General features: G+C 38.5%; 1 protein-coding gene across 6 annotated transcripts in view; it reads left to right on the top strand.

The window, feature by feature from the left end:
* CPED1 (cadherin like and PC-esterase domain containing 1) overlaps positions 1 to 23,952 on the top strand; it is a 254,947-nt gene extending 230,995 nt beyond the window's left edge. For 5 of the 6 annotated variants that reach the window (XM_081800192.1, XM_081800193.1, XM_081800190.1 and 2 more), the window contains 5 exons: positions 2,813 to 3,033; positions 3,290 to 3,391; positions 3,814 to 3,901; positions 8,026 to 8,172; positions 21,027 to 23,952. In XM_081800192.1, the coding sequence (XP_081656318.1) occupies positions 2,813 to 3,033; positions 3,290 to 3,391; positions 3,814 to 3,901; positions 8,026 to 8,172; positions 21,027 to 21,248 (780 nt within the window). In that variant the 3' untranslated portion in view covers positions 21,249 to 23,952. Of the gene's footprint in view, positions 1 to 2,812; positions 3,034 to 3,289; positions 3,392 to 3,813; positions 3,902 to 8,025; positions 8,173 to 21,026 lie in introns of those variants that run through there. The other variant, XR_014139160.1, reaches the window with a different exon arrangement.
* The last annotated feature ends 794 nt before the right edge of the window (positions 23,953 to 24,746 follow it).

Raw genomic sequence — 24,746 nt, 5'->3', positions numbered from 1 at the left:
TGCACCAGGAACAAGACAGGTATGAACATCTCACTGACGTTCTCTAAGGTGGTGCTGTTATATTCCCCCATTTTACACGTAAGAGAAGGAAGCTTTGGAGCAGTCATATTTTATCTAAGATTGTCTAGGTTAATAAATTACTGTACCTAAGAATTCTGACATGTAATTCTTTTTGCCTCTGACATTTTCTGTGGGCTGCATCTTTGTATCACCCCACAGAAAAGAACAAAAGCTCAAAATTTCTTCTCTCAGTAACATGCAGCTACTTTGATTTTCCTAAACCCCTGGATCGCTCCCTGCAGACCACAATACAGACCCCCAGTGATCTTACTGGCTGCCGGGAGATACCCTAGGAGGGATTGCATCTCCACACCGTAATGAAAAGAACCCGTCGGAAAACCTGTAGTGACACTTTAGTTTAAGAGCTGATCTTAAAGGTCTTTTACCGGTGTTAAGAGCTGAAATGTGTTCCCACCCAGCCAAATTCATACATTGAGGTCCTAACTCCCAACACCTCAGAATGTGACTGTGTTTGCAGGTAGAGCCTTTAAAGAGGTAATGAAGGTGAAATCAGGTCTTATGGGCGGGCTCTAATCCAGTGTGACTGGTGTCCTCACAAGAACAGGAGATTAGGACACAGACGCACACAGAGGAAAGACCATGTGAAGACACAGAGGGAAGATGACCATCTACAAGACAAGGAGAAAGGCCCTCAGAAGAGATCAACCATGCAAATACCTTGATCGTGGACTTCTGGCCTCCAGAATCGTGAGAAAATGAATTTCTGTTGCATAAGCCACCCAGTGTGTGGTACTTTGTCATGGCAGCCCCAGCAAACTAGTACAGATGGAGCTGGGTAATTACTAGTATCTGAAATTAAGAGCTTTCCAGATGATTTAAATTTCCCTTTTAAAAATCAGAAATCTAGACCAGAAAAACAGATCGTTATACAGGCTACATCCAGTAAGAAGAATTTCAAGTGATTTCACAAATTATTTTATCATACTAGAATTTTATTGCCACAAACGGAACTTGACTGAGAGGATCAGTGACTGGGGCCTTGACATCTTAAATTTTTCAGTTTAGCTTGACAATGCTTTGGGTGTTCGATCTGAGGGCAAATCGGAGATGCTTTGGGAATTTCTTCACACAGCTTATTGAATACATTTACCATGGAAGAATGAAATTTGCAGATTCTCACTCACTTTGCTGTGTATGGACAAATGCTGTAGTCCTGAGAAATGACAGCAATGACTGCTGTTAAAATCAGAGAAAAATATGTGCATGACTAACAGAAAGAGAAATCGCAACACAGAGAGAGAAAGCTGAAGAATGAAATAAACCTGTCCAAAGACGTTAAAAAGGATTGTCTCTAACAAAAGTCCCTTTGACTTTCAATTCAATAAATATTTTTAAAGTGTATGCATGGTAGTATGGGGAAAATTAAAATTTAGAAATTAACCCTGACTCTGACCTCAAATATTTCTTGATGTGATAGGAGAAAAAAGACACAGACACAAATAGCCATAATGTCATGTAGTCTTTGATAAAATCTGTAATGGAAATTAAAAATGTAATGAAATCACAGAGGACAGAGAAGGTCATTGGACAAGCTGGGGCATTGGACAAGACCCACTGGGACAGACGGTTGTTTCTTTGGGGTCTGGAGGTTGTGTAGCGTTTACACAGGTGGGGTTGTAGAGGGAAGAGCTTGCTAGGCAGGCGGATTAGCACAAGGGGAAACAGATGTTGTGGGAGAGTGCAAATCATGTTCAGCGCAAAAGTAGGAATCTGACCTGCTAACACGAGCGGAAGCATTGAGAAGACGGGACCATTGACCCTGCACTTGGAGTCAAAGGGCCTAGGTTCTAGTCCTGCATTCTCCATTTACTAGATTTATGACCTCAATCTCCTTGAGCTTCAAATTCTTCGTCTGTGAAATGGAAATAATGACTCAAACCTCACCATTATGATTAAAAAGGGGTGCCCCGTGTGAAATCTCCACCTAGCAGAGTCTGATATGCAATAAAATTTCTGCAAATGTTGGCTGAACCTAAGTCACGTGGGCTTGATTCTGTAGAAAATGGACAGCCAGTAAGGTTTTTGAGCATGAAAGTGAGAGGATCCGAAGTAGGCATTGGGAAATTTCTCCCAGTAGTGCTGTGCAGATAGCCTGACTTTGAGGGCAGCCATTCCCACAGCTTTGGGGTGATAGGAGCCTGAAGCAGAGCTGCTTCACGGGGGGGCGGGGTATGGAGGAGCGGGTAAGTAGGAGTCTTCCAGGGCCAATGGGGCTGGGGTTTGCTCCCTGGGACACAGATGGCTCTTCAGAGACTCAGGCTCCAGTTCTGTGGCTCTTTTCTCAAACAGTGGCGTGACTTCTACTGAGCTGTCTAACCTCAGTGGATTCCCAGTTTTCTTATCTATGAAATGAAGAGGTTGGAAAAATCTCTAAGTATTCTTACAGCACTAAAATACCTCATGCCTATTTGAATCCATAAAATCTGTTAAGCTCGTTAGATGGGAAAGCAAAGTGCCTAAGGGAGGTGGAGAAACAAGAGAGCAGAAAGCAAGATTTAAACATGAGTGAGCAGGTCAGAGGCTGATAGCATTGTGAGGATTATGGAAGAGAGGAAAATGAACAGGTTTGGGGAAGGATATGATGAATGTCATTTCTAACGGCTGAAAGGGCTTTCCTTCAAGGAATTAGCCTTGTGCCTTTAGGAGTATTCAACAAATGACTTACTTTGTATTGTCTCTCACACCACGTAAACATCAGATTTGAAAGCAAATATTTTTCTTTACCTCATAGATTCTTTTCATCGGAGACTCAACCAACCGAGGAATAATGTACTATCTGATCGAAAGACTAAATGAAACCCTGCAGGAATGGCAGAAGGTGCACAGCACGAAATTCTATCACAACATCAATGGTGGGAAGACTTTGATCAGTTATTCCTATTATCCTCAGTTCTGGATAAGCCCTTCCTTGAGACCAACGTTTGAGAAAGCACTCGAACATCTCTTGCAAAGGTACAGTGGAACTATTATGGATGGCGTAATGCCTCAATGGACTGACATTTTACCAGGGGCCATAATTGCTCCCTGTACATCAAATGTGCTGAAAAGCTTAAATCCCAAGTAATATGGCTGAAAACGAGTTGGAAACGACAAGGAGGTCCAGTGATCAGGATGCTAGCTATGGTTCAGTGAAATGTGAGGCACTGCTGAGAAAATGTTGAGCATCTGTTTCAAGGCAACATGTGTTGTTTTCCTTTCTGGATTTCAGATCCCGTCCCCTGGAGAACACGGGCCGGACGGTATTGGTCGTCGGTGGTGTTCAGTGGCTCAATTCCAATCACCTACAAATTATTCACAAGGTTTTGAAGAGGTAAGTTTCTGCAACAAGAATTGTCATTAGTATTCGAAGTGAAAAAGAAAAGTCACCTTTGAGGTGACTCAATTTTATCAAGATTTTATGGAAAAAGCAGCTTGTAATTTAGAACTACATACTTGAAGTCCAGTTTAAAATGTTTCAAAATACTTTTTGTATCCAATCACAAGAGAGCTCTTCAGTATCCACATTTATATTTACTACAGGTAAAAACACGCCCACTGACACATAAAACTCTGTCTACAAAAAAAAAAAGAAAAACCAAAACCCTAAAATATACCAAATCTATAAAATGAGAATTTGGTCTTATATGCCAATTATCACATCCTAAAAGAATTCCATTGTATTTGTTTATGTAAGCACAAACACCAAGAAATGTAATCAAAGTTTATGACCTCAGAATTCTGATTATTTCTCAGGGAAAATTTACTCAATATCCTTGTGATCATCAAAACTTTGGGAATTGGATTTCATCTCCCAGTGGATGGATTGCATTTCTTGACACAGGTAGGCCCATTCCCTCCAGGCTACGTGAACTTTATGGTTCCTATAAGGATCTTTGCTGATGTCTGAAAAAGGACCTACAAGGCACTATATAAGATTCAGCCACCTTCATAAAAATCAAAGGAGATAACGTACTTAAGGATTAGGATTTCAAATCAGTTATACTTACTTATTCCTGGAAATAAGGCGACCATATCCCATTAACACGTTGTGAATAATGCTTTGAGCTATAAGAAAAGAAAGGAGACACCATGCTATGAAAAAGTAAAGAACTGAGGGGTAGATGAGAAAGATTAATCTTTAAGTATCCCCTTACCCCACTAACATTTCATACACCTTTAAAGGCTTATGCTGAAACCACTAATGAACTTGTCGGTATCAATGAGCACTTTGGGAAAGAGTGGCTTTTTTGAAGATGATTTCTGGCTGATTGCTTTAAAAAAAAAAAAGTCTTTGAAGTAGCATCATTAGTTTTTCCTTTGCTTGGATATTCAGAAATGGGAGGAGTTAGAGGCCTCCGACCAGTTCTTACAGAAAAGAGTAAAATGGTCTCAGCACTGAATAGAAGTCTCAGAAAAGAAAAGAAAGGCAGCATCTGTGGGTAAGAGAACCAGCTGCTCTCGTTCGAGTAAGGAGAGTTCATGGGCGACTGGGACTGTGTGTGCTTGCTCCAGGGAGCCCCGGAGAGACTGGAAGCTGTCCATTTACTGTATAAATTGAGTGAGATTTCTCTCTCTGTGTGTGTGTGTGTGTGTGTGTGTGTGTGTGTGTGTGTGTGTGTGTGTTATGTTGAGCCCTCCTAGCTTTCCCTGGAACAGATGACACGATCCCCTCTGCCTTCTCAAAACTTTGCCCGCCTCGGTGCCAGATCTCTGATGCAAAATCAGGAGAACTGGTAGAATGTGGCCCAAGTCAAGTCTCCAAATTCAGCCTCTTAGAGGGAGTGTGGGGAGGGGAAAGTCACTTAAGATGAGTTGAGGTATTTAGCATCTGGGGTAGCTGAAGTGTTGGAGGCTATTGGGGATTAGACGAGAGTTCTTTTGATAATGGTTTTGAGTTGACTCTCCTTGACTGTTATTTGAAGTCTACAGTCAAGGTTACAGTTCCTTCTGGAGGACTCTGCTTTGAGCCCCCACTTTACCCCTTGCAGGAACTGGAGTACTTATGACCCCTACTTATATTTAGGTTCCAAACTCAAAATCAATTCATGTCAGCAGATAGCAAACATTTCTACAGCACTTTTATGCACCAGATCCTGTGTTGAATAGTATGCCTCCCACCATAGCTTTAATGATCCTCATCAGTCGTCTCATATGGAAAGAAGACAAAAGGAGGGGAGAAGTGGAGGGGAAAGAACAGAACGAAAGAGAAAGGCATAATAGCAAGTGGAGGCAGAAACTAAGGCTGGACTCAGTCACACTCTTGCGCGGCCATTCAAGAGCTTGCCTCTACTGTTCTCTGTAGACCTGCTACCCATGCACAGATGCACACATGCATGCATGCACCACTACTGAGCTCAGTCCTACTGGGCAAGTTTCAGTTTCTCAAGCACGCCAGGCTCTCAGTCACATCCAGATCTTTGAAACCACTATTCCCTCTTCGTGGAGCCCACTCTCCCACCACCTCTTCACCTGAACAACTTCTAATTACCCTTCCAGTGTTAGTTTACCACTGGGCAGACTTAATTGACACACTAAACTCCATTGGCTACTCCTGCCAGGAGCTCCTATAATAGGGCCGTGTGTCTTTGTTTATGTCTCTCAACAGATACAATCCTTGGCTGTCTGTCTCCCCTGCTAGACTAATTTCTGTGAGAGCAAGGACAGGAGGGAGGGCTACATTGCTCACTCTGGTACCCCCACTGCAAAACACAATTCTCAGCACGTAGTAGAATCTCAAAAAATATCTCACGCAAAAATGAGTGAGTGATACTTCATATGATTTGGCTCCTCCCAGAGCCCCTCTTCAAGACTGAGACATTCATTCACCTGGGCCACTGGGAGTATGGCCCAGTAAGGACTCCCACCTGACTCTTGCCAGGAATTGCCTTTTGCTGCCCAGGCCCGACTTGCCAGTGTAGGAGTACCAAGATTCAGCCCCCTTTCCCTAATTTGAGCCATCTTGGAGGGACCAGGCCAGCTCTAGAACCCCTGGGGGATCCACAAAAGCCTCTCTTAGAACTACATCACTTCCTTACCGGTGTTGATCCCCAAAACATTCTCCCGTCAGCCTCCTGCAGGCAAATTCCCATCTCAGGAATCTGCTTTCCAGAGAACCCACCTTTCTCTAGAAAACTCTCTTTAGAAACTGCTTACTGTAAAGTTCCATATACCTTTCATAGCTAGACATATTAAAGTTGAGAAAATACTTGTAACTGGACAAGGAGTCTACAAACAATATTGAACATCATTGTTCACATGATGACATAAACCAAATTCACATACGTTCCTTTCCTCTAGATTTCTTCTTTAGGAATTTTTCTATTCACTACTTTTATTTTGGGGGGAACACTCTTCTTTAGATGTCACCTAAAGATAGATATGCTAACACAGTGGAGAAGACAGAAAATTAGACATATTTGTACTGCTTCTTTTACCTTGCAGTTGGATCAACAAAAGCAAGTGATTTTCTTTTTCTTTTTTTTTTCTTTAAAGATTTTATTCATTTATTTGACACAGAGAGAGAGAGCACAAGCAGGGAGACTAGAGGGAGAGGGAGAATCAGGCTCCCCATTGAGAAAGGAGCCTGATGTGGGACTCGATCCCAGGACCCTGGGATCATGACCTGAGCCGAAGGCAGACGCTTAACCGACTGAGCCACCCAAGCATCCCCATGATTTACTTTTTCAACTGAAAAATGAGAAGCATTTTTATCCTTTAGAAAAGGCAAGAGCAGGTCCCTTCCTCTGTCAGTTTGGGTTCTCCAAGAAACCGACAGTAGACAGAATTAGCAGAGGAAGGGAATTTATTAGGGAGAATGTCTGGAAAGAATAAAGGGAAGGGTGCTGAGGAGGCAGGAAGAGTTTCAGGCCCCAGCACCTAATGCATATCACTCAATCTTGCACCAAATATTTTTGGAGTGTCTACTATATATTGGGCACTATTGGGCACTGTGGTTGGCTATAATTGTCTGATGTGAAAGGAGTGGAAGAAGGATGGATGAGGTAGGAAGAGTCTCAGACCTCAGAGACTACAGGTCAGTCTGGGAAAGTCTGAGAAAGTACTAGTCAAGCTGATGAGAAATCCCAGAGCTGGAATAGTTAGCGGAGGGGTCCCTCCTCTCAACAGTGGGCCTGAATTAGACTTTCTGCCAAGCACCATCATTGCTTTGGACATGATTGGGGAGGGAGGGAAGAATATGATCCTGAGAAGCAGCAGCTGGAGCTTTCAGTCACTTCTGCTGTTCCCTGAAGCACATTCCCCTTCTCTGTTGCCCCACCGCCATCCAACAGGCAAACCTCACTCTGCTCTGGAACCCCTTCCTGAAGCCTCACTGTCTAGCTGTCCCCCTGCCCCACTCAGCTATTCCCTCTTCCCTACTAGCCCAGAGTCTAGGATATTTATATCCAATAAAGGTCTTAGTAAATGTTTACAAATCTGTTCCTCCTATTGGAATGCAATGTCTTAGGAGCGGGGGACATGATTTATTTATCCTTGTATTGTCCCTTAGCACAGAGCTAAGCACAGAACAGATACTAATTAATATTCAAATGACTAAATGATTAAGAATCTAAATAGATGGAGATAGCCTTTGTGGTGTTCAAATTTTGACTTTTAAAGTGAGAATTTTAAATATTTCAATGAACCTTTGTGGGAAATAAACCTAATTACTTTTCATAGAAGGAAGAGTTCCAAACTGTGTGTCATTCTAGATATTTATGTGTTACCATTTTATACATACGTAAATGTTTGTATTTATATTTTGAGTAAAAAACTGATAACACATCTTTGTTTAAGAAATGCATGTGAAATTATTTTTCTTGCAGTGGGACCAATCTGTAAAAACGATGATATTCACATGATTTCTATCTGAGTTATTAAATCATAAAACAATCCTCTTAATAAAAAGTCTCATTCTAATTGAATTTAAATAAAAAAATATTTCCATTCTTCTCTGTTGCAATACAGAGTGAAGTTCAGAACTTATGGAAAGAAAATGTGATTATTCTGGATGCTGCAAAAACCTATGGCTATGAAGTGGTTGACACATTTACTATAACAATGGGGCGATACAAGGAGTTTTTGCAGGGCACATGTGGATGCCATTTTCATGAGGTATTTATGCTGGCTTTTTATTTATTGTAGCTTTTGATTTTTTAAATTTCTCATTATATCTTTAATTTCATTGTCAGTGTTATTTTGTTTTAAAAAACTATGTCAGGAGGAGATTAAATGAGGTATTCAACGTCACTCAGCCAAAACATGCAGCAATCACAACTGGAGGCTCTAAAAAATAAGAAGTTAAAGAAGAATTAGTTTTTATGTAGACACTTAAAAACTAGGATCACTGGCCAAAAGGATGGAAACCTGGAGAACACTTGCCTTATCTAATAGACTCTGAACCCTCCCTTCGGAAATTGTGGCCAAAGAAGGTAGCAAGTCTTTGGTGGAGCTTGAAAATCAAGACAATTTAATGTGCTAAACTCATGAATGACCTCCCTCCATGGTTTATCCAATGCATTAAACAGGTGGACCTGTGTTTTGAGTAGCCCCCAACGCCCCGTGGTTAAAATGATTTTATCTGTAGTCAGTAATATAATAGGCTAAGCTGATAAGGTGATAGCAGAAAATAATTTTATCCTTCCCCCAGCCACCTTAAAGCTGATCTATAGCCACAGTGTCTCATACCAATTCTAATGCTCCACAAACCCCAAAGGACACATGTCCACCTCTCAAAGTTGGTCTCTTGAAGGCCCCTCCACTTGGCTTGAAGCAAGGGTGAAGAAGCCACTCTCTATGAGGGAGGAAGACCACCAAGCCTTTGGACAACTTCTCAGATTGAAGTTCTCTCTCTCCCTTCATCTGCATTCTCCTACTCTTTTAACGAGACAAAGGTTTGCAAGCTGGATTTTGTCCACACTTTTTCAAGTTTTGCATACGTTGTTCAGACATTGCTTTGATATATGAGGTTACTTGGCTCCTGTTGTTTGCTCTAGATCTCAGAAAATTCTGCTGAAACTGCAATGGAAAATGTCTCATTTGATCATTCTGTCAGATAGGGGTTCACTCCTTCTTTCTCAAATGCACCCCTCCCCCTTGTAAACCAGAAGGCAGTCATTGGGTTGACTAGGGAAATGACAACTAAAGGATTCTTGGAGCCTGTTTTTCAGCCCTAAAATGACAGTCAGAATCCATTTTGGTCCCCAGGTTTTTATGGCTACCCAAAAGTTATTGACACTGTATTGGTTCTTCTAAATACTCTATGTTATATTTTTTATATGTAATTGTGTATGACAAATGCATCTGCATCTCAGGGAAGTGAGAGCCTGCACCCACCGGGGAGAGCAGGGCATTTTCAGTTTTGATCTAACTTGAAGCTTGGCCGTGCTGTTGCAGAGAGCTTCTACACTGTAGGAGACTGTGTGTCTATTTCTTTCTTCCACAAAAAAATAGAACACCCTTTAAGTTCCTATCCAATTTGCAAAAAGTCAAGATTTAGGAACAAGAGCAGGTAGTCTGGAAGAGGAAGGAATAATCTTGCCGCTGAGCCAGCCCAGTATCAGAGTTGGCTGAGAAAACTGGTCGGAGGTTGCCAAAACCCACATAAAATGGGGACTTTGAAAGACAACATACAGATCGGGTTTTTGCCTCTTTTAGAAAAGGTTTGTTTATTTACTTATTTTTATATAATGTGTCTTCAATTAGTATTTTTGGGGAGGGGATCTGTTTTTCTTTTTCATCTTTAGTCCCTCTGGAAGCCTAAAAAGGAGAAGTCTACCAAAGGATTTCCAGCATGGCTCCAATTAAAAACAGAAGATACCCTTCCCACACAATTGCATTACATGTATCTCCTGCCGCAGCATTAACCAGTGACACTAATGGTCATGGAATTTGAGAACAACAAAGACTCTTTGAACCACCAGAACTAGAATATTGACTTCTAAATATTACTAAAAAAAATTATCTTTAATTTGCATAACAATGATTTAAGATGTCACTTATTTGACTTTTTAATTATGTGCAATGATCGTGTATAAATTGCTTTTTAAGCCCTATTTCTAACGTGTGTTGACTTGGCAAGCTACCTAGGTATCGTCCAAATTATCTCAGTTGGTTCTGGAGCAGTGTTATCCATGTTGAAGTTTTCTTGTTTGAGCTAAAATACTTCTGGGAGCATTTGCCTTTCCAGTTACACCACAGAATGATAAGATCATCTTTCTCAACTGGCTCTCTTCATCACAAAGATTCTAACCCGTTCATCACTTAGGCATATTGTTACTTAAGTCTTGAACAATATGTACTATTTGTACCTCAGGAAGTTTCTAGTGCTGACCCTGATGTTTTATAATCTTTCCAAACTATCACCCAACATCTTAAATCACTGTGAGCTTACTATAAAAAATCAAGAAAATCTAAAGGCCCTTGCAAAAGATGATTTGATGATTAATGTAGCAAGCCAGGGAAAAGTAGATTATTGGTCTCATGCAAAACATATTAAAGGGCAGAAATTTGTTAATAATAACCATTTTTTGCCTCAATGCTCATCTTATGAGCTGGCAAAGCGATCTGTCATACAGTAATAGCAAGAATTGAAATCAGCTGTGCGAGAACCATAAGAATTTGAGGTTGGGAGCCTTGTATCTTCTGGTGTTCAATCAAACCATTCCCACAATAGATTCACACATACCTGAGAAGGATTGTTATAATCATTACAGTAAGATCTTGATGTGTCCTCTTTGATTTGTGGTGGGAATTCTATCATAGACATAACAAACCTGCTTCAATGGGCTCTTGTCGCCATAGGTAAGATGAGAGGTCTTGGGGGCACCTCTTTCATCTGTCAAGTCACCGAGAGAGAGAATATGTTGTCACCATGAATCTATAAACAATTTCCCAACTGGTGTACATCAGTTTTGACTACAATGTTCCTGCTGATTAGAAAAGCAGGTGTTTCTCTTCATGGGCAGAAATGGAATTTTGTTTTCCCAATGTTTATGCAGGACAACAAACAGGATCCAGGTAGCTTTTGCCCAAGAGTGGTTTTGGATAGTGTCTTTAGTTATGTGGCAAACATCTACTATGAGCAAGCCAAAACCTGGGAAGGATACAAAAATATTATCGGCCCAGACCTGGCTGCAGGAGGGGCAAATCCACAGCTGTTTCGTGATTATTAATTAGTCTAATCAGCTGTATAAACCTTACATGAGATCTCTGTTTTCTGGCAGGTGTACAACTTTTGACTCTGTCCAAAGGAAAAAAAAAAAATCCCTCTGGCATTACTACCCAGCTCTAATAACACCAAGTTTCCTTTGATTCTGGCACCACGGAAAGAAGAAAGGATTTTCAATTCCTTGTCAGAGATGATTTCCCATTATTGTTAGATCTTCATCTTATACTCTTTATTATTTAATTTTAATTATGTAAACAAAAGCTTAGCTGACGTAGGAAAGTTTTTCTTCTATGGGATGGGCTTGAAGTTTTTCCCTTTCTCCTTCAAACTTTAAAAGTTTGTCATAAACACAATGAAGAAAAAAGCCTTTAAATTCACCTATCTAAAACACTGAGGTAACGACTTTCAGAGAAAAAGGAACTGATCCAAATATAGATAGCTTAGATAGCAGATCCCAGAATTTATCAGCATGGCTATTTTTAATAAATTAGTAATGGCAATTTAATTCAACAAATATTTGAGTGTCTATATGAGCGCTGTACTAACTACTGTAAAAGGAGCTAGGAGCACATTTTTTAGGGTTCCCTTGAGTACCTCAAACTCAACATATCCCCAGCATGCAATTCTGTATATTGTAGAACATCAATTAAAATCAGGGCCTGGGGAAGTGGGCTAGGGCCAGATCATGGTAAGAGCTTAGACTTCATCCTATAGGTCGTGGAGAGCCAACGAAAGATTTTATAGAGAAGTGAGATGGTCACATCTTTGTTTCCGATAGGTAAGTCTGATAACATTGAGGGGGGAAGATGGGAAAAGGACTGAGTCTGGCAGAGAAGTCAGGAGACATTTTCAGAAGTCAGGTGAGAGATGATAAAAGCTTGCCCAAACCAGGACAGAGACTGCAAGTATAAGGGAGAAGGAGACAAATACAAGCCCTATTTTAAAAGTAAAATCTGTAGATCTTATCTGAAGCATGGGGGTGTCGAAAGAATCAAAGACGACTCCTAACTTGGGTGATGGATTAGAGCTGAACCAGCAATTGAGTCAGAGAATGGCTGAGAAGATACCAGCTCAGGGAAAAGATGATTCCGTTTTGAACATGTTGTGTTTGAGATGCCTGTAGGACATCCAGGTGGAGATATATCTCACAGGCAGTTGGCTATACAAGTCTGAAGCTCGGGGGGGCAGGGTGCGGCTGGAGATAAAAGGTTCAAAGTCATCAGAAAACAGGCAACAGTTGCAACAATGAAAGTAGATCATCCAGAGAAAGTGAGTAGAGTAAGAGGAGCTGAGGAAGGAACTCTTGGAGACATCAATATTTAAGCAAAGTTTGCAGAAATAGGAGCATTTGAATTTAGAGAGTAAAATGGTAGAGGAAAACTCTAGTAGAGTGTGGTGATCATATAAATTTCAGTAAAAATATTGGGGGCATGAATTAAACTACAATAGATTGAAGAGGTATAAGAAATGAGAAAAGGAGGTTGGTAAAGCCTTTCAACAAGTGAAAATAAGAATAACAGAAAGATACTGGATTTAGAAAAGAAAGTGGTCTAGGAGCAGTTTATAGGAGGAACTACTTTTCGCGTTTATCGGCAGAAAGGGAATAATCAATACTAAGGGATACATAAGGAAAACAGGAGGGCATAAGAGGAAGGTCCTTGATCATGTGGAGGAGGATCAGGTCAAGGACACTGTAAATAGTTGGTAGGGTGCAGGTAAATGAATGAGGTTGCCTGCAGGTTTCTTCTTCTCTAGCATTTACTTGCCCTAGACTTCTGCAATATTTTCATCTTGGAAGCTTCACTTTCAATTACTCGAATTCATGTTCCCACCAGGATGTTTCTATGGTTCCAATCCAATGTTGTCATTTAAAATGTCTCAATGGCCTTATCACTAAAGAGGAGTCACAGGAACTTTCACTGCCTACCACTCTTAAGCCACTTTGGGGGGAAAGTGATCCTAGACAGTTTTTTCTGTGCAAAAAATAATTAATGCTCAGTCCACTGTCTGCAAGAATTCTAACTTTTTCTGCCAGATGATTAGATTACAAATCAGTGCCTGCTGAGAATGAATTCATGAGCCCCAAGGAAGCCCAGCCTTTTCTGAGATGGTTTGTACAAGATCCTGTTCCAAAGGGAGCATCTTTTGTTGAATAGTGGTAACACCAACCATATCAGGGTCTCTCTCTTAAGAAGGATAATTGAATGAAAGATGAACAGAGTGTCAGTCACTCCATGCTAACTAGTATGAGGACCCCAAGAGGCAGCTGCACACGCCAGCCTCTGCAGTTCCAGCACCTAGGACGTCAGTATGCCTCAGGAAGAGATGTCCAATTGAGTGGCCCAATGGAGGCGCTCCTTTCAAAGGCCCCAGTAGCGCTGATCGAATTCCTACAGTGAAGCCAGCAGATGGAATGTCAGTCCACACAAATTGTTTCTAAGTGACATTTTAGTGTCAGATGCTTAAATAAAACTAAGTTCCAGAGAAATAGATGGAACCAAATACCTGTGAATGAAGGTCAAAATAGATTCCAAGACCCAAAATGTTCATGGAAATAGATCAGGGTGGGAACTTAGCTTGTAAGCCACTGGACTAATGAAGGTCATTCAAATAATATCAAGAATTCAGTGACATGAATATCCAGCCACTTTGAAAACGGAGTTTAAAAAGGTGACTGAGTCTCTGGAGAACTGCAGAGGAGTACAAGATAGAACCACAGTTTCACTGGAAATGGTAAACTACTGGTCTATAGCTCCTTATAATCAATCTCCCCACTTCAGAGCAGAATTTGTTCCCAGAGCTGGAAACCGAGGTCTGTCTAAGGGGCAGGAGTTAAAAAAAGCTCAGCTGTCAGAATAAGAAGGCTTGGAGATTTGGAGGTAGGGGAAGAGACGAAGACGTTGCAAATCTGGAAACACCAAAAGCAAAAAACAATTCCTCGTTCCTAAAGAAAACTTTAGTCTTGCTTTCTAATCCTCAGCATCTTTGACCCATTCAGAAGCTGGACTGCCTTCAATCAAAACATAGCTTATTTCATGTGGCCATGATTAAATATTGGGGTGGGGGATAGATGAAAAAAATCATTATTATCTGTAAAAATTGCAAAATTTCCTGAAATGGAACTATGAATTATAAGGACTGGCTTCTAACTATTGTTTGTTGCTTTATTTTTATTCCATTTCTGTGAATTCTTGGGCTACTTTTTCAGCTGGTTATAAATTTGGTGACTGGATCTTGGATTGAATGTCATGTCTGCAGAATGACTATACCAAATAAAAAGTACTTCAATCATATAGATCTATCTTAAAAGACCACACTAGCACATTTTGGTCAATGTCAGGTTTTCCAACCTTGGAAAGAAAGCCATTACCCTCATTCCTCTTCCTATCCCATCCATGTCTGTGAAACACGTTTATAATCAGAACATCCCCCTTAATCCAGTCTAGAAAGATTTTGGAACACTTGCACCACTGAAAATTGTTTCCTATTTTGTTCTGTGGATCTGGAACCACATCAGAAGTTCCTTGGGTGTTATTCAGGTTAAGATCAGTTTTAGGAAAGGTATTTGGTTCTAATACGCCTGACACTTTTCCAATTCACCAAGCTTTCCCTTTTTGTACTGACTTTTTGAAAGTTCAAAGTTATTTTAGATGCAGCAGTTAATTGACATGGTAATATACTCATTCTGATTAAGATTTATGTGAAATCAATTTTGAGTGTTAAAGTTATATGCATTTAAAAGTAAACGTTGCAATGTGAGTTTTATTGTGTAATTTATAACAGTTTTTCCTCCCTTTGGCTAGTCCTACAATAGCCAGAGGACAAAGACAGTCAAGTCGAACTGTAGCCATTTGTATGCCTTCTGTAATACCTGTGTGCCCAAGTCTTTAATTACATGGAGATGTGGAAAGATCTACAATCATAAACTGGGAGGTCTCTTAGCATATAAGAAACCTATGAAAAGGTAAAAGTTACTTCTTCATGCCTAAGCACAGAATTTTAATTCTTGTTGCACTGACTCACAGAAAAATGTGATCATCTACATATTTTTTGTTATCATGACGACACTTGATTCCAGCACCAAAATTACTCCTTTCTAAGTTTCTATAGTTAATATATTAAAACTATGTTATTGTTCTGAAACACTGTAATCTTTACTTGGAAGTCTATTCCTACATGTAACTTAATCTAAATGTGAACACTGCCATGAGAAAAAGAATTTTTATTACACTTACACTTGTGATTAGAGAACGATGTTGATCTAACCAGGTTATGACACTTCATGAAGACCAATTGTCCTTCACTCTTGTTTCCTAATTTTAAGTATAATTTGACAGGTAAACGCATAAAAAGAAAATAAACAGCAACACACACACACAAAGCTAAAGACAAAGAGTTACTTTGGATTATTTTACAGTGTCAAAAGATTTGTCATTGAACATTTGTGTGTGGAGTAATGTAAACATTTGCCAAATCACATTATGTATGTATCATTTAATTGTATGGAATAGTTTCTTATCCTTCTGGATAGACATGTCTCTTTCTCAGTGTTTGAGTCATATGCACCCAAATTTAAGGAAGCATTTGACAGCATCAAACAGTGAGAATTTGTCTCTATTTGAGATGATCACCATGCAGAAACATCTAGAGTCTTGTCTTCAGTTCAAGGCCTAACTCTTTCACTGATGTTTTCCAATAGCTCACTTTTGTTGTTCACTATTATTATTACTACTATGCCCCGGAGGTAACCTAACATTTGTCTTGCTAACATCTCTTTCAAAGCCACATTCCACTTGACACTTTAGTTGGATTTTAATAATCCCAAATGGTCCTCTGGTTTTTGGAAAGGACCCAAATGGGCACATTTCCACACAAGAGATCAAAGGAAAGAAGCAATTAGCTCTTTATTCTACAGGTATCAAACATCTTTCATTTGCATAACATTTCCAAGCCTAAAAATTGTAACTAAGTCCTTTTCCTTAACTTTAGAGCCCGTAAGAGTAGGTAAAATAAAGTAATGTTTTGAAACTTGGAGATAGCAGCTTGGCAGCAATGCCGGATACTGAATTTAACAAATAAGTTCAAAGAAATAATAGCTCTGTGAGCAGATGATCATGCCCACCATAAATTAACACTAAGTAATGTACGAAGGAACTATTCATTACACGGAAACAACATGGTGCCTGACCTTGGGGAGTTAGTCTCAGACAATGTCTTTGAAGTCATTTCATTCTTGTTCTTACTTCAAGTATCTTAGACATGTGTCTTTATATAGCCCCCTTGAGGGTAGGGACCATGTCTGAATTACTCCATGTGTTTCCTGGCAGAGAACTCTGAAGACTGAAAGTTGGATATTATGTAGAAAAAAATAAATCATTAAGTCATCAATAACTCATTTTAATTTTATAAGATACGGCATCATTTTTTTTTCTCTTCTGCTGCTTTTCTATTGTAAAAGGATTACATGAACTCTTGCTAGCTGTAAAAATGTAAAAATAAGTATATACAATAAAAGCAAAAAAAATCCTGCCTTTAGGGGTGCCTGCATGGCTCGGTCAGTGGAGCGGGCAACTCTTGATCTCAGAGTCGTGGGTTCAAGCCCCACACTGGGTATAGAGATTACTTAAAAATAAAATCTTAAAAAAAAAAAATTCCTGGGGTGCCTGTGTGGCTCATTCAGGGAAGCGTCTGGCTCTTGGTTTCTACTCAGGTCATGATCTCAGGGTTGTGAGATCGAGCCCTTTGTTGGGCTCCGTGCTGGGTGTGGAGCCTGCTTAAGATTCTCGCTCTCCCTCGCCCTCTGCCCCTCCCCACCCTCACACACATGTGTGCTTGCTCGCTCGCTCACTCTCTCTCTCTCAAAAAAAAAAAAAAGAGAGAAAATTCCTGCCTTTTTATCATATGCACCCATTAATTCTCACTCCCTTCCCCATTGGAGATTCTATTAGCAGTTTGATACATAGCTCCCTTTTAAACATACAGTCTTGATTTTATTTCCAAGTAATTAAAACTCTTAGGCTGTCAACATTTATGGTCACTAGATTTATATAACACTGGGCTTTATTTAGAACTACCTTATTGCTCCATAAACATTTTTAGGGAAGAGTAGCAGTTTATGAAATGCACTTTAATGTAGTACGAACATTCCTATTTTTTCTATCACAGTATTGAATTCTGCTTGTACTTGGCTTATGCAACCAACAAATTGGGTCTATGGTATGCTCATGGTAGACTCAATTAATATCGCTGAGTGAACATCTGGTATTGAAAAATCCTGCACCATCACTGTTTTTTTTTTCCCCCTTCCCAAATGGTCTTGGTTACTTTCTTACCTTGATTCTTCAAGATGTATTTTAGGATTTCTTTGTCATGTCCCCCCAAATCCTGTTGTGATTACAGTTGGAATAGCATTTTAATTAACCCGGGAGGATTTGACATGGTATGTCTTTCCATTTGTTAATGTTTTCCTTTTATTAAACTTTGTGTTTTCTTCACCTGCATAATTGCTGAACTGAATGAAATTGTTTTCATATTGTAATGGGATCCTTTCTCTAATATATTTCTTATTAATTATTGATAGAATATAGAAATGCTATATAATTTGTAAATATTAACTTTATAATATCTCATTCTTTTTCAGTAGCTTCCTTTGGGTTTTCAAGGTAAACAATCATATAGTTATAAATAATTCTTGGGTAATTTCCTATAACAAAATGTTTCATAACGCTAAAGCTTGTATTCCTGAAATAAATTATTTGTGCTGGTGGTACAGCACATAATACTGCTGGATTTTTTTTAAAGGCTCCCGGATTCCATTGACGATAGCATTTGGGCAGACTTTTTACATCTCTATTTTGACAAATCAAAATTGAAGTAATTCTTTCTCTGTAGGTTTGTCACCTTTCAGGAGCCAGTATCAGGGTAAAACTGGCCTCACCAAGGAATTAGGACACTTAGCTAGCGTCTCTGATTATTTCCTGAAAAATAGCTTTCAAAGGAAACTAACTGAATTAAGTGTTGTTGGGCCACGCCCTGGGATCGATGTGTAGGAACCAGTCTTCAGCAGCATATATGCCAGCACCAGCATTATGAGAGGCATTAGGCTGGCCCTCAGAAGCTGGCGGAGACCCCATCATCCCATCTTCCTTTCTCAGAGACCACCTGAGTGGTTTAAAAATAGAAATACATTATCGGGCGCCTGGGTGGCTCAGTTGGCTAAGCGACTGCCTTCGGCTCAGGTCATGATCCTGGAGTCCCGGGATCGAGTCCCGCATCGGGCTCCCTGCTAGGCAGGGAGCCTGCTTCTCCCTCTGACCCTCCCCCCTCTCATGTGCTCTCTCTCTCTCATTCTCTCTGTCTCAAATAAATAAATAAAATCTTTAAAAAAAAAAAAAAAGAAATACATTATCAACCTTCCCATGTGAGCTGGCAAAATACTGACACGACTCTTGAATAGAAGCTCTAAGCTTCAGCAAATACAATGGAAATATATATTTTTGTATTATCTCTTTTATAAATCCCATTCAAGATTGCTATAAGCATCTACACTAGCATTATCCAACATTTGTAATGCAACATTAGATGCAACACAAAACATTGAAATAATTTTTAAAGAACTATATAACCTTTTGCAATGGGATGTATTTTTATCTATTTTGCATTTAATTAGCATGCAGATCATCTGGCAATTGCAAAAACCAGACCTTAAGATAAAATCATACAAACAAAAGTAACCTTATTTTGGCTTCAGAATACTGCAATAATGTTTTTTCAGGGTTGAAAGTAATATTTATGCTTAAGTGTTTCCTTAAATAAACTTCCTTAAAAATTTTCACTAATCTGGTTATCGTTGAATACACACCTCCTCTAAAATGGACAGAACCTTCAGGAAAACACTGGTGCACCTCCCAGCCTATCATATTTAAAGTTGTAGGATAACCAAACAGGGGTGGAAGGAGCTGCACATAACAGCAACTTACAACCTTGGGACCTGGAATATTAATCAGTGGTTAAATGCAAACTGAGCTCTGATTTGCCATCCGCAAGGATTCCTTACCACAGCCCACTGATTTCACTGGTCTTCTTAAGAGTCACTTTATCTGAGGGCCTGATCATAAAAAACTAAACATCCCATAGCTACAGGAAAACAATTCATTTCTTTGGGGTTAGCAGGGTATAATTGGTTTTAAAATGCATTGCTATTACATTTTTTCTTCAAAATGGGAATAGCTTCAACATTTTTATGATTATAAAGGAATGCACATTTGTTGTGTTCAAATAAAAAAGGCAAGGTCAGAAGTTACAAAGAAGATGTTTTAAATCACCAATAATTCCTCTACCCAAAGATCACTACTGTTGACATTTTGGTTTAGATCTTTACAGAATTTCTACTCAAATAAATCTTCTAAAAGTGTTCATGCTCACTTGCACATAATAACTAAAAATACTTATCTTCAAAATAAATAGCTTGTGTTTGTTTAAATATTCTGTATTTTTTTAGCCATTTTCATTGTATTCTCTTAATATGGAATAAAAAAATGTGGCTCTAAATCTTATACAGCACTTAAAGGAATTTTCAAAATCTATGTGAGCTAGTGTTGCCTTCATTAGTCATCAATAATACATAGTTTATGTGTCCATATTGACCGAAAATAATGTCTTGCAATTGCATTAAAAATTAATAATTAATAAATTGAATTAATGATTTGTTATTCATTTGTGAAGACACCTCAGACAGCTTTGCCAGTATTTTCTCTCCTCCCCACTTCCTAACTCTCCCCACAATGTCTGTTTTGATCCCTTCCTGATTCCCTCTGACCGTTGGTATTAACAATCTGAGTTACATTAACCCAGTGATTAAAACTGACAATTATACTACCTCTGAAACTAATAATGCACTGTATGTTAATTAATTGAATTTAAATAAAATTATAGAATAGCCCCAGGACAACTTTTTGTAAACTGTACAAATGGACTATAAATACGGCCTGTTTATTTGTATGTATGTGTATGTGTTGATATTCATAAAATATCTGTGAATGGAATCACAAACTAGTAATATATGTTACTTCTGGGGAGTCAACTGAGTGACTGGAGGTGGGGAGGCAGAGCTGGGGAGGAAATTTGTGTTACATATCCTTTTATGCTTTATAAATGCTTTCTAATTCTGCCTATTCAAAAAAGTTTAAGATAAAATATATGTACAAACATATATAAAGTTATTACCTTAATAGGGCATGGTCTGCTTCTACAGATCCCTTACTAACTTACTAAGTGCCCAGAAAAAGGAAACCACTAATTTTAAGTGTCAGCTTATGGCTGTGCAATAGAGAAGTATTTTTCTTTTCTCTGCAAATAGTTTTAATTTCCATTCTATAAAAGGGTGCCATGGCAGGTTTAGAGTACCATGTTTGAATCAGTGACCCAGCAAAGGTACCTCAGTGTCTTTTCTATATGGTGGCATCCGGCCTAAGTACACACACACACACACACACACACACACACACCAGTGGAGTAGAGAAACCATCTGAAATTATTCCTCAGTTGCATTGGATTCAACTGCCCTGAGGTAAGTAAAATGGCAGAAATTCTAATTCCAACTTTAGTTTTTTGGTGTTTTTTGTTTTTGTTTTTTTTGAAAGAGCAGTTTCTCTGGTTCTTGGCTATGTAGATCATATTTATGTCCTTTAGGCAATATCCGCGTGATAAAGATGCTGTTCAAGTTTGTGAGTTAGTTACACTACTCGATGCAGGGCTTGAATGTCCTTGATTTTGACTATGTTTTGCTCTTTATTTGCAGGTAGTGAAATCAAAGCTATCCAAAGAATATCCCTTTATTAAAATGAAACAATCAAGAAATCATATTGTGGGGAAATATTTCAGCAATCAAAGCAAACTACAACAACGACGACAAGACTCTGTAACAAATTTTCAATCACCGTATCATGTCAGAGGTCCAATTAATCAGGTTTGCTCTGAAATCCTTCTCAGCAGGATGTGTGCGAGTAAAAGAACTGTGTAGACTCCCTGCAGGAGGACTGAACTTGGAATTGGAGGCAAGCCACTCACTCACCTGGACAGCAGTCTAAGAACCAAATCCTGTACATCACGTGTATTTGGATTGACCGCACACTCATGCACCCTGGCACACACATACACACCAATGCACACGTGGTTAAAAAAAAGTAATAATAACACTTTTTTCCTACAGCTTTGTAAGTCCAAGGTGTGCACTTGAAAATCATTTGTTTTCAAGGGGAAAGCTAGAGCTAGAAAAAGGTTACTTGAAGTATAATCTTAAATTAGAACCACTGTGGGCTAGGTATTGCATTGTGATAATAAGGAGAAATATAGACACTTGAATTATGTGGACAAAAAGGATAAAGCTCTTGAGTATTGCATTATCTTTTCTCTCGGTAGATTAATACTAAAAAGGAGAAAAAAGCAGTTACATTCCACTTGCAAGTAGGGATTGTGTTTGTGTCCTTTACCAGGAGAAAAAGTGATGTTTATGATGGCTTAGGCTTTGTGAATCTAATGCTTAGGAAAATATTTCTTCCTATACTTCTTAAATTTTACAATTGAAAGGAAAAGAACAGGAATGCTCCACGGGGAATTCAAAACGATTCTATGCAAGAGATAGGAATGTAATATTTTACAGTTAAAACACCAATGCATTTAACTTTGCACTCTTTGTACTTTTCATAAACATTCCCTCCTACCCTGTCTGTGAACTTGGATGGGAAACTGCAGTCTAAGTTGATTAAATATGTAATTTTAAAGTGTATTATTTTATTATGTTTTACTGATGATATTACTTAAGAAAGCTTTTGTTTTACGTTAGAACCCTGTGTAATTCAAGATTACATTTTATGTAAATAGTTTCAAAGGATTAGCCATTTGCAAGTGCGTAGGTGTTTATTTTCATACAGCATCTGTATATGTCCAGAAATATTATGTTACTAGTAGCCATATTTTGATTTATCAAATACAAATTTAGAGTAAGCATAAAAATTACTTTTTTATTAAAACTGTGGCATACATATACAACATATCCAATTCTAGTATTGAGAACTTTCTCTTCTATATGTTAATTTCAAAATGGTGAATTTCTTTATTTTACAAGTGTTTTCTTGTGAGCTATCCCACAGTTAAAATTGGTTTTTAAAGGATTGTTTTTCTTTTGGGGGAAAAAAAAAAACCTGAGAGGGTTATTCAATCCAGGTTTGAAATTACAACATGTACAAATACCTCAATTTCATTACCACACCAAAAAAAGACTATTTTGATCAATCAGTTCCTTAGTATGAATATCCACCTCTTTAAATACTCTATTTTTATATATATTTTTATATGGAAGTAAACGTGAATTTATATTTAACTGTCTTAAATTATATTTAAGCACAACCATCACTTGATATAAACAATACATATCTGCCTTTGACAGATGACAGATTTTTTTTTAAATGGTACAGAATTGCCCTTTAAAATGAAAGATTTTTCTAATATCTGCAACCATAGGCAAGCACCATTTTTAGGTCTTCGATTTTTTTTTAATGATATAAAATGTTGCCAATTCGTGCAGCCTCTCCATTGTGTTTTAATGTATTACGTACTCTATAACAGGATTATAGTCTGTGGATGTGTCTTGTAATTTACTGTCAACCTAACTATAATAACCATCTGACTGAGGTTAGTCTGGCATTTACCTCTTCACTGTTGAAATAATAATAGATTTTAGGAACAAGTGTAATAATACTATTAATAAATGTCTTACTGGTAATAGCCTGTGTTAGAGAGTATCCTTTATTCTCCTTTTTACCGGAGGTATACCACCACACAGTGACTACTTGGCAGGCATGTCCTCATACAGATTCAACTATTTAGTGTGGTTTAATAGGATAACTGTCTAGTTCCTTCCAATCCTGATATCCTCCAAATTTTGATCAGATGGACTCCCTGCTGTACAGTGACCAAAACTTTTGAACATAGTGCAGTGAAGAGCTATTTTTTTTTTAAAGATAAGGCACTGAAATGCTAGGAATTATTTTAGTTACTCCTTAATTGAAAAAACAACATTTTATTTTACCTTGGGGAAATAGGTGTATGTGTGTATGTACTTGTATGTGCTTAGCAAGTTCATTACTTGAGTGGGGGAAAATAGGAATAGGTATTTAAGCATATTTTTAGATGTAAAAGTTGAAGAAAGTGTATTATTTTTGGTAAGAACTGATTAGTATCCAATCTAAACTGAACTCAACTAAAGAAAACATTGACAATATTAAAAGTAAAGAATAACTGCATAAGCATTTCCAAGCATCACTGTTGACATTTTGTGTGTGTGTGTGCGTGTGTGTGCATTTAAAAGCACAGTGAGCTATCTGCCAGCCATCCAAGTAGGCGATTAGGATCCTGGAGGGACATATGAAAAAGAAGGGCTCACCATTGCCTGCCAAATGGGTTCATACTTGGGTCATTTGATCTTCCTCATGTTAGATGCCCCTGTGCCTAGCAGTCAACTCTACAAAACAATAATTTCCACTTAGAAAGCCCTGGAATAAATAATAAAAAAAAAAAAAAAGAAAGAAAGCCCTGGAATAAGTCACTGGTTTTTGACGTAGAAATAGTGCGGTAATGTTTATGCAGAAAACATAATGCTGTTGTGCATTTGAAGTTTCTTCTTTCAGTTCCATTTCACTTGAGGATTCCAAGAAGAAATACAGAAACTGGTCAAAAAATATGTAACCTACTAAGAGTTATTTCAAAGCTTTAATGCTTTGGCATGGTGGTGAGACGGGGGTTTGATACAGTAATAAGGTTAAGAGCCTAGAGAGATAGTCAGGGTTAGGGTCTTATTAAATATTACCTTATGGGCTCCTTAAGTTGAACAAATACTGAAAGAATCATCAGTATCTGAAATTTCTTCCTGTGGATTTTCACCTTGCAAAAAGAAACAAATAAAAATGAAAAATATCATCATCGGTGGCTAAGATTATTGTATTTAAAATGAACGAACATAAATTTCAGTAAGCTCATATGGGCTGATAACTTCAAAAATACATCCAAGCTCAAAATGATACTGCAGTAGATTCTACCATTTTGACTGGATCGAGGCGTCCTTGCTCCACAAATATTATTGTAGTTTTTTTTTTCTTTTGTTAGTGTGTACATAAGTTCAAGTGATTTAGATTGCTCTTGGAAACTAAGGCATTTTGATAGATCACTTTGACTTAGGGGGATGAACCAGAACTTGTCAAAAGACCCAAAGACCTCCTAAAGATGGCAGGATCATGCCAGGGCCTCCAAACTCGAGTTTGTATTTGGCAAGGCTTCCAAGGTTTCAAACTGTCAAAGAACCTTTTATCATGTTTTTATTGCTATAGTAACTGTTATTATCAACTTCCACATTTCTTTTATGATTCTGTCACTTGGTGTAAGGGGCAGTAGAACTTATTTTTCCTAACTGATATAGACCATGCAGTCCTCCTAAAATGGGGCTCCGTTTGTTTTCTTTATGGTC

This window comes from Leptonychotes weddellii, chromosome 12 (genome assembly GCF_054177405.1).
Source record: "Leptonychotes weddellii isolate Sample4059 chromosome 12, ASM5417740v2, whole genome shotgun sequence".
Lineage (NCBI taxonomy): Eukaryota > Metazoa > Chordata > Mammalia > Carnivora > Phocidae > Leptonychotes > Leptonychotes weddellii.
The sequence above is the reverse complement of the archived record's forward strand: the minus strand, read 5'-3'. Positions and strand labels throughout refer to the sequence as shown.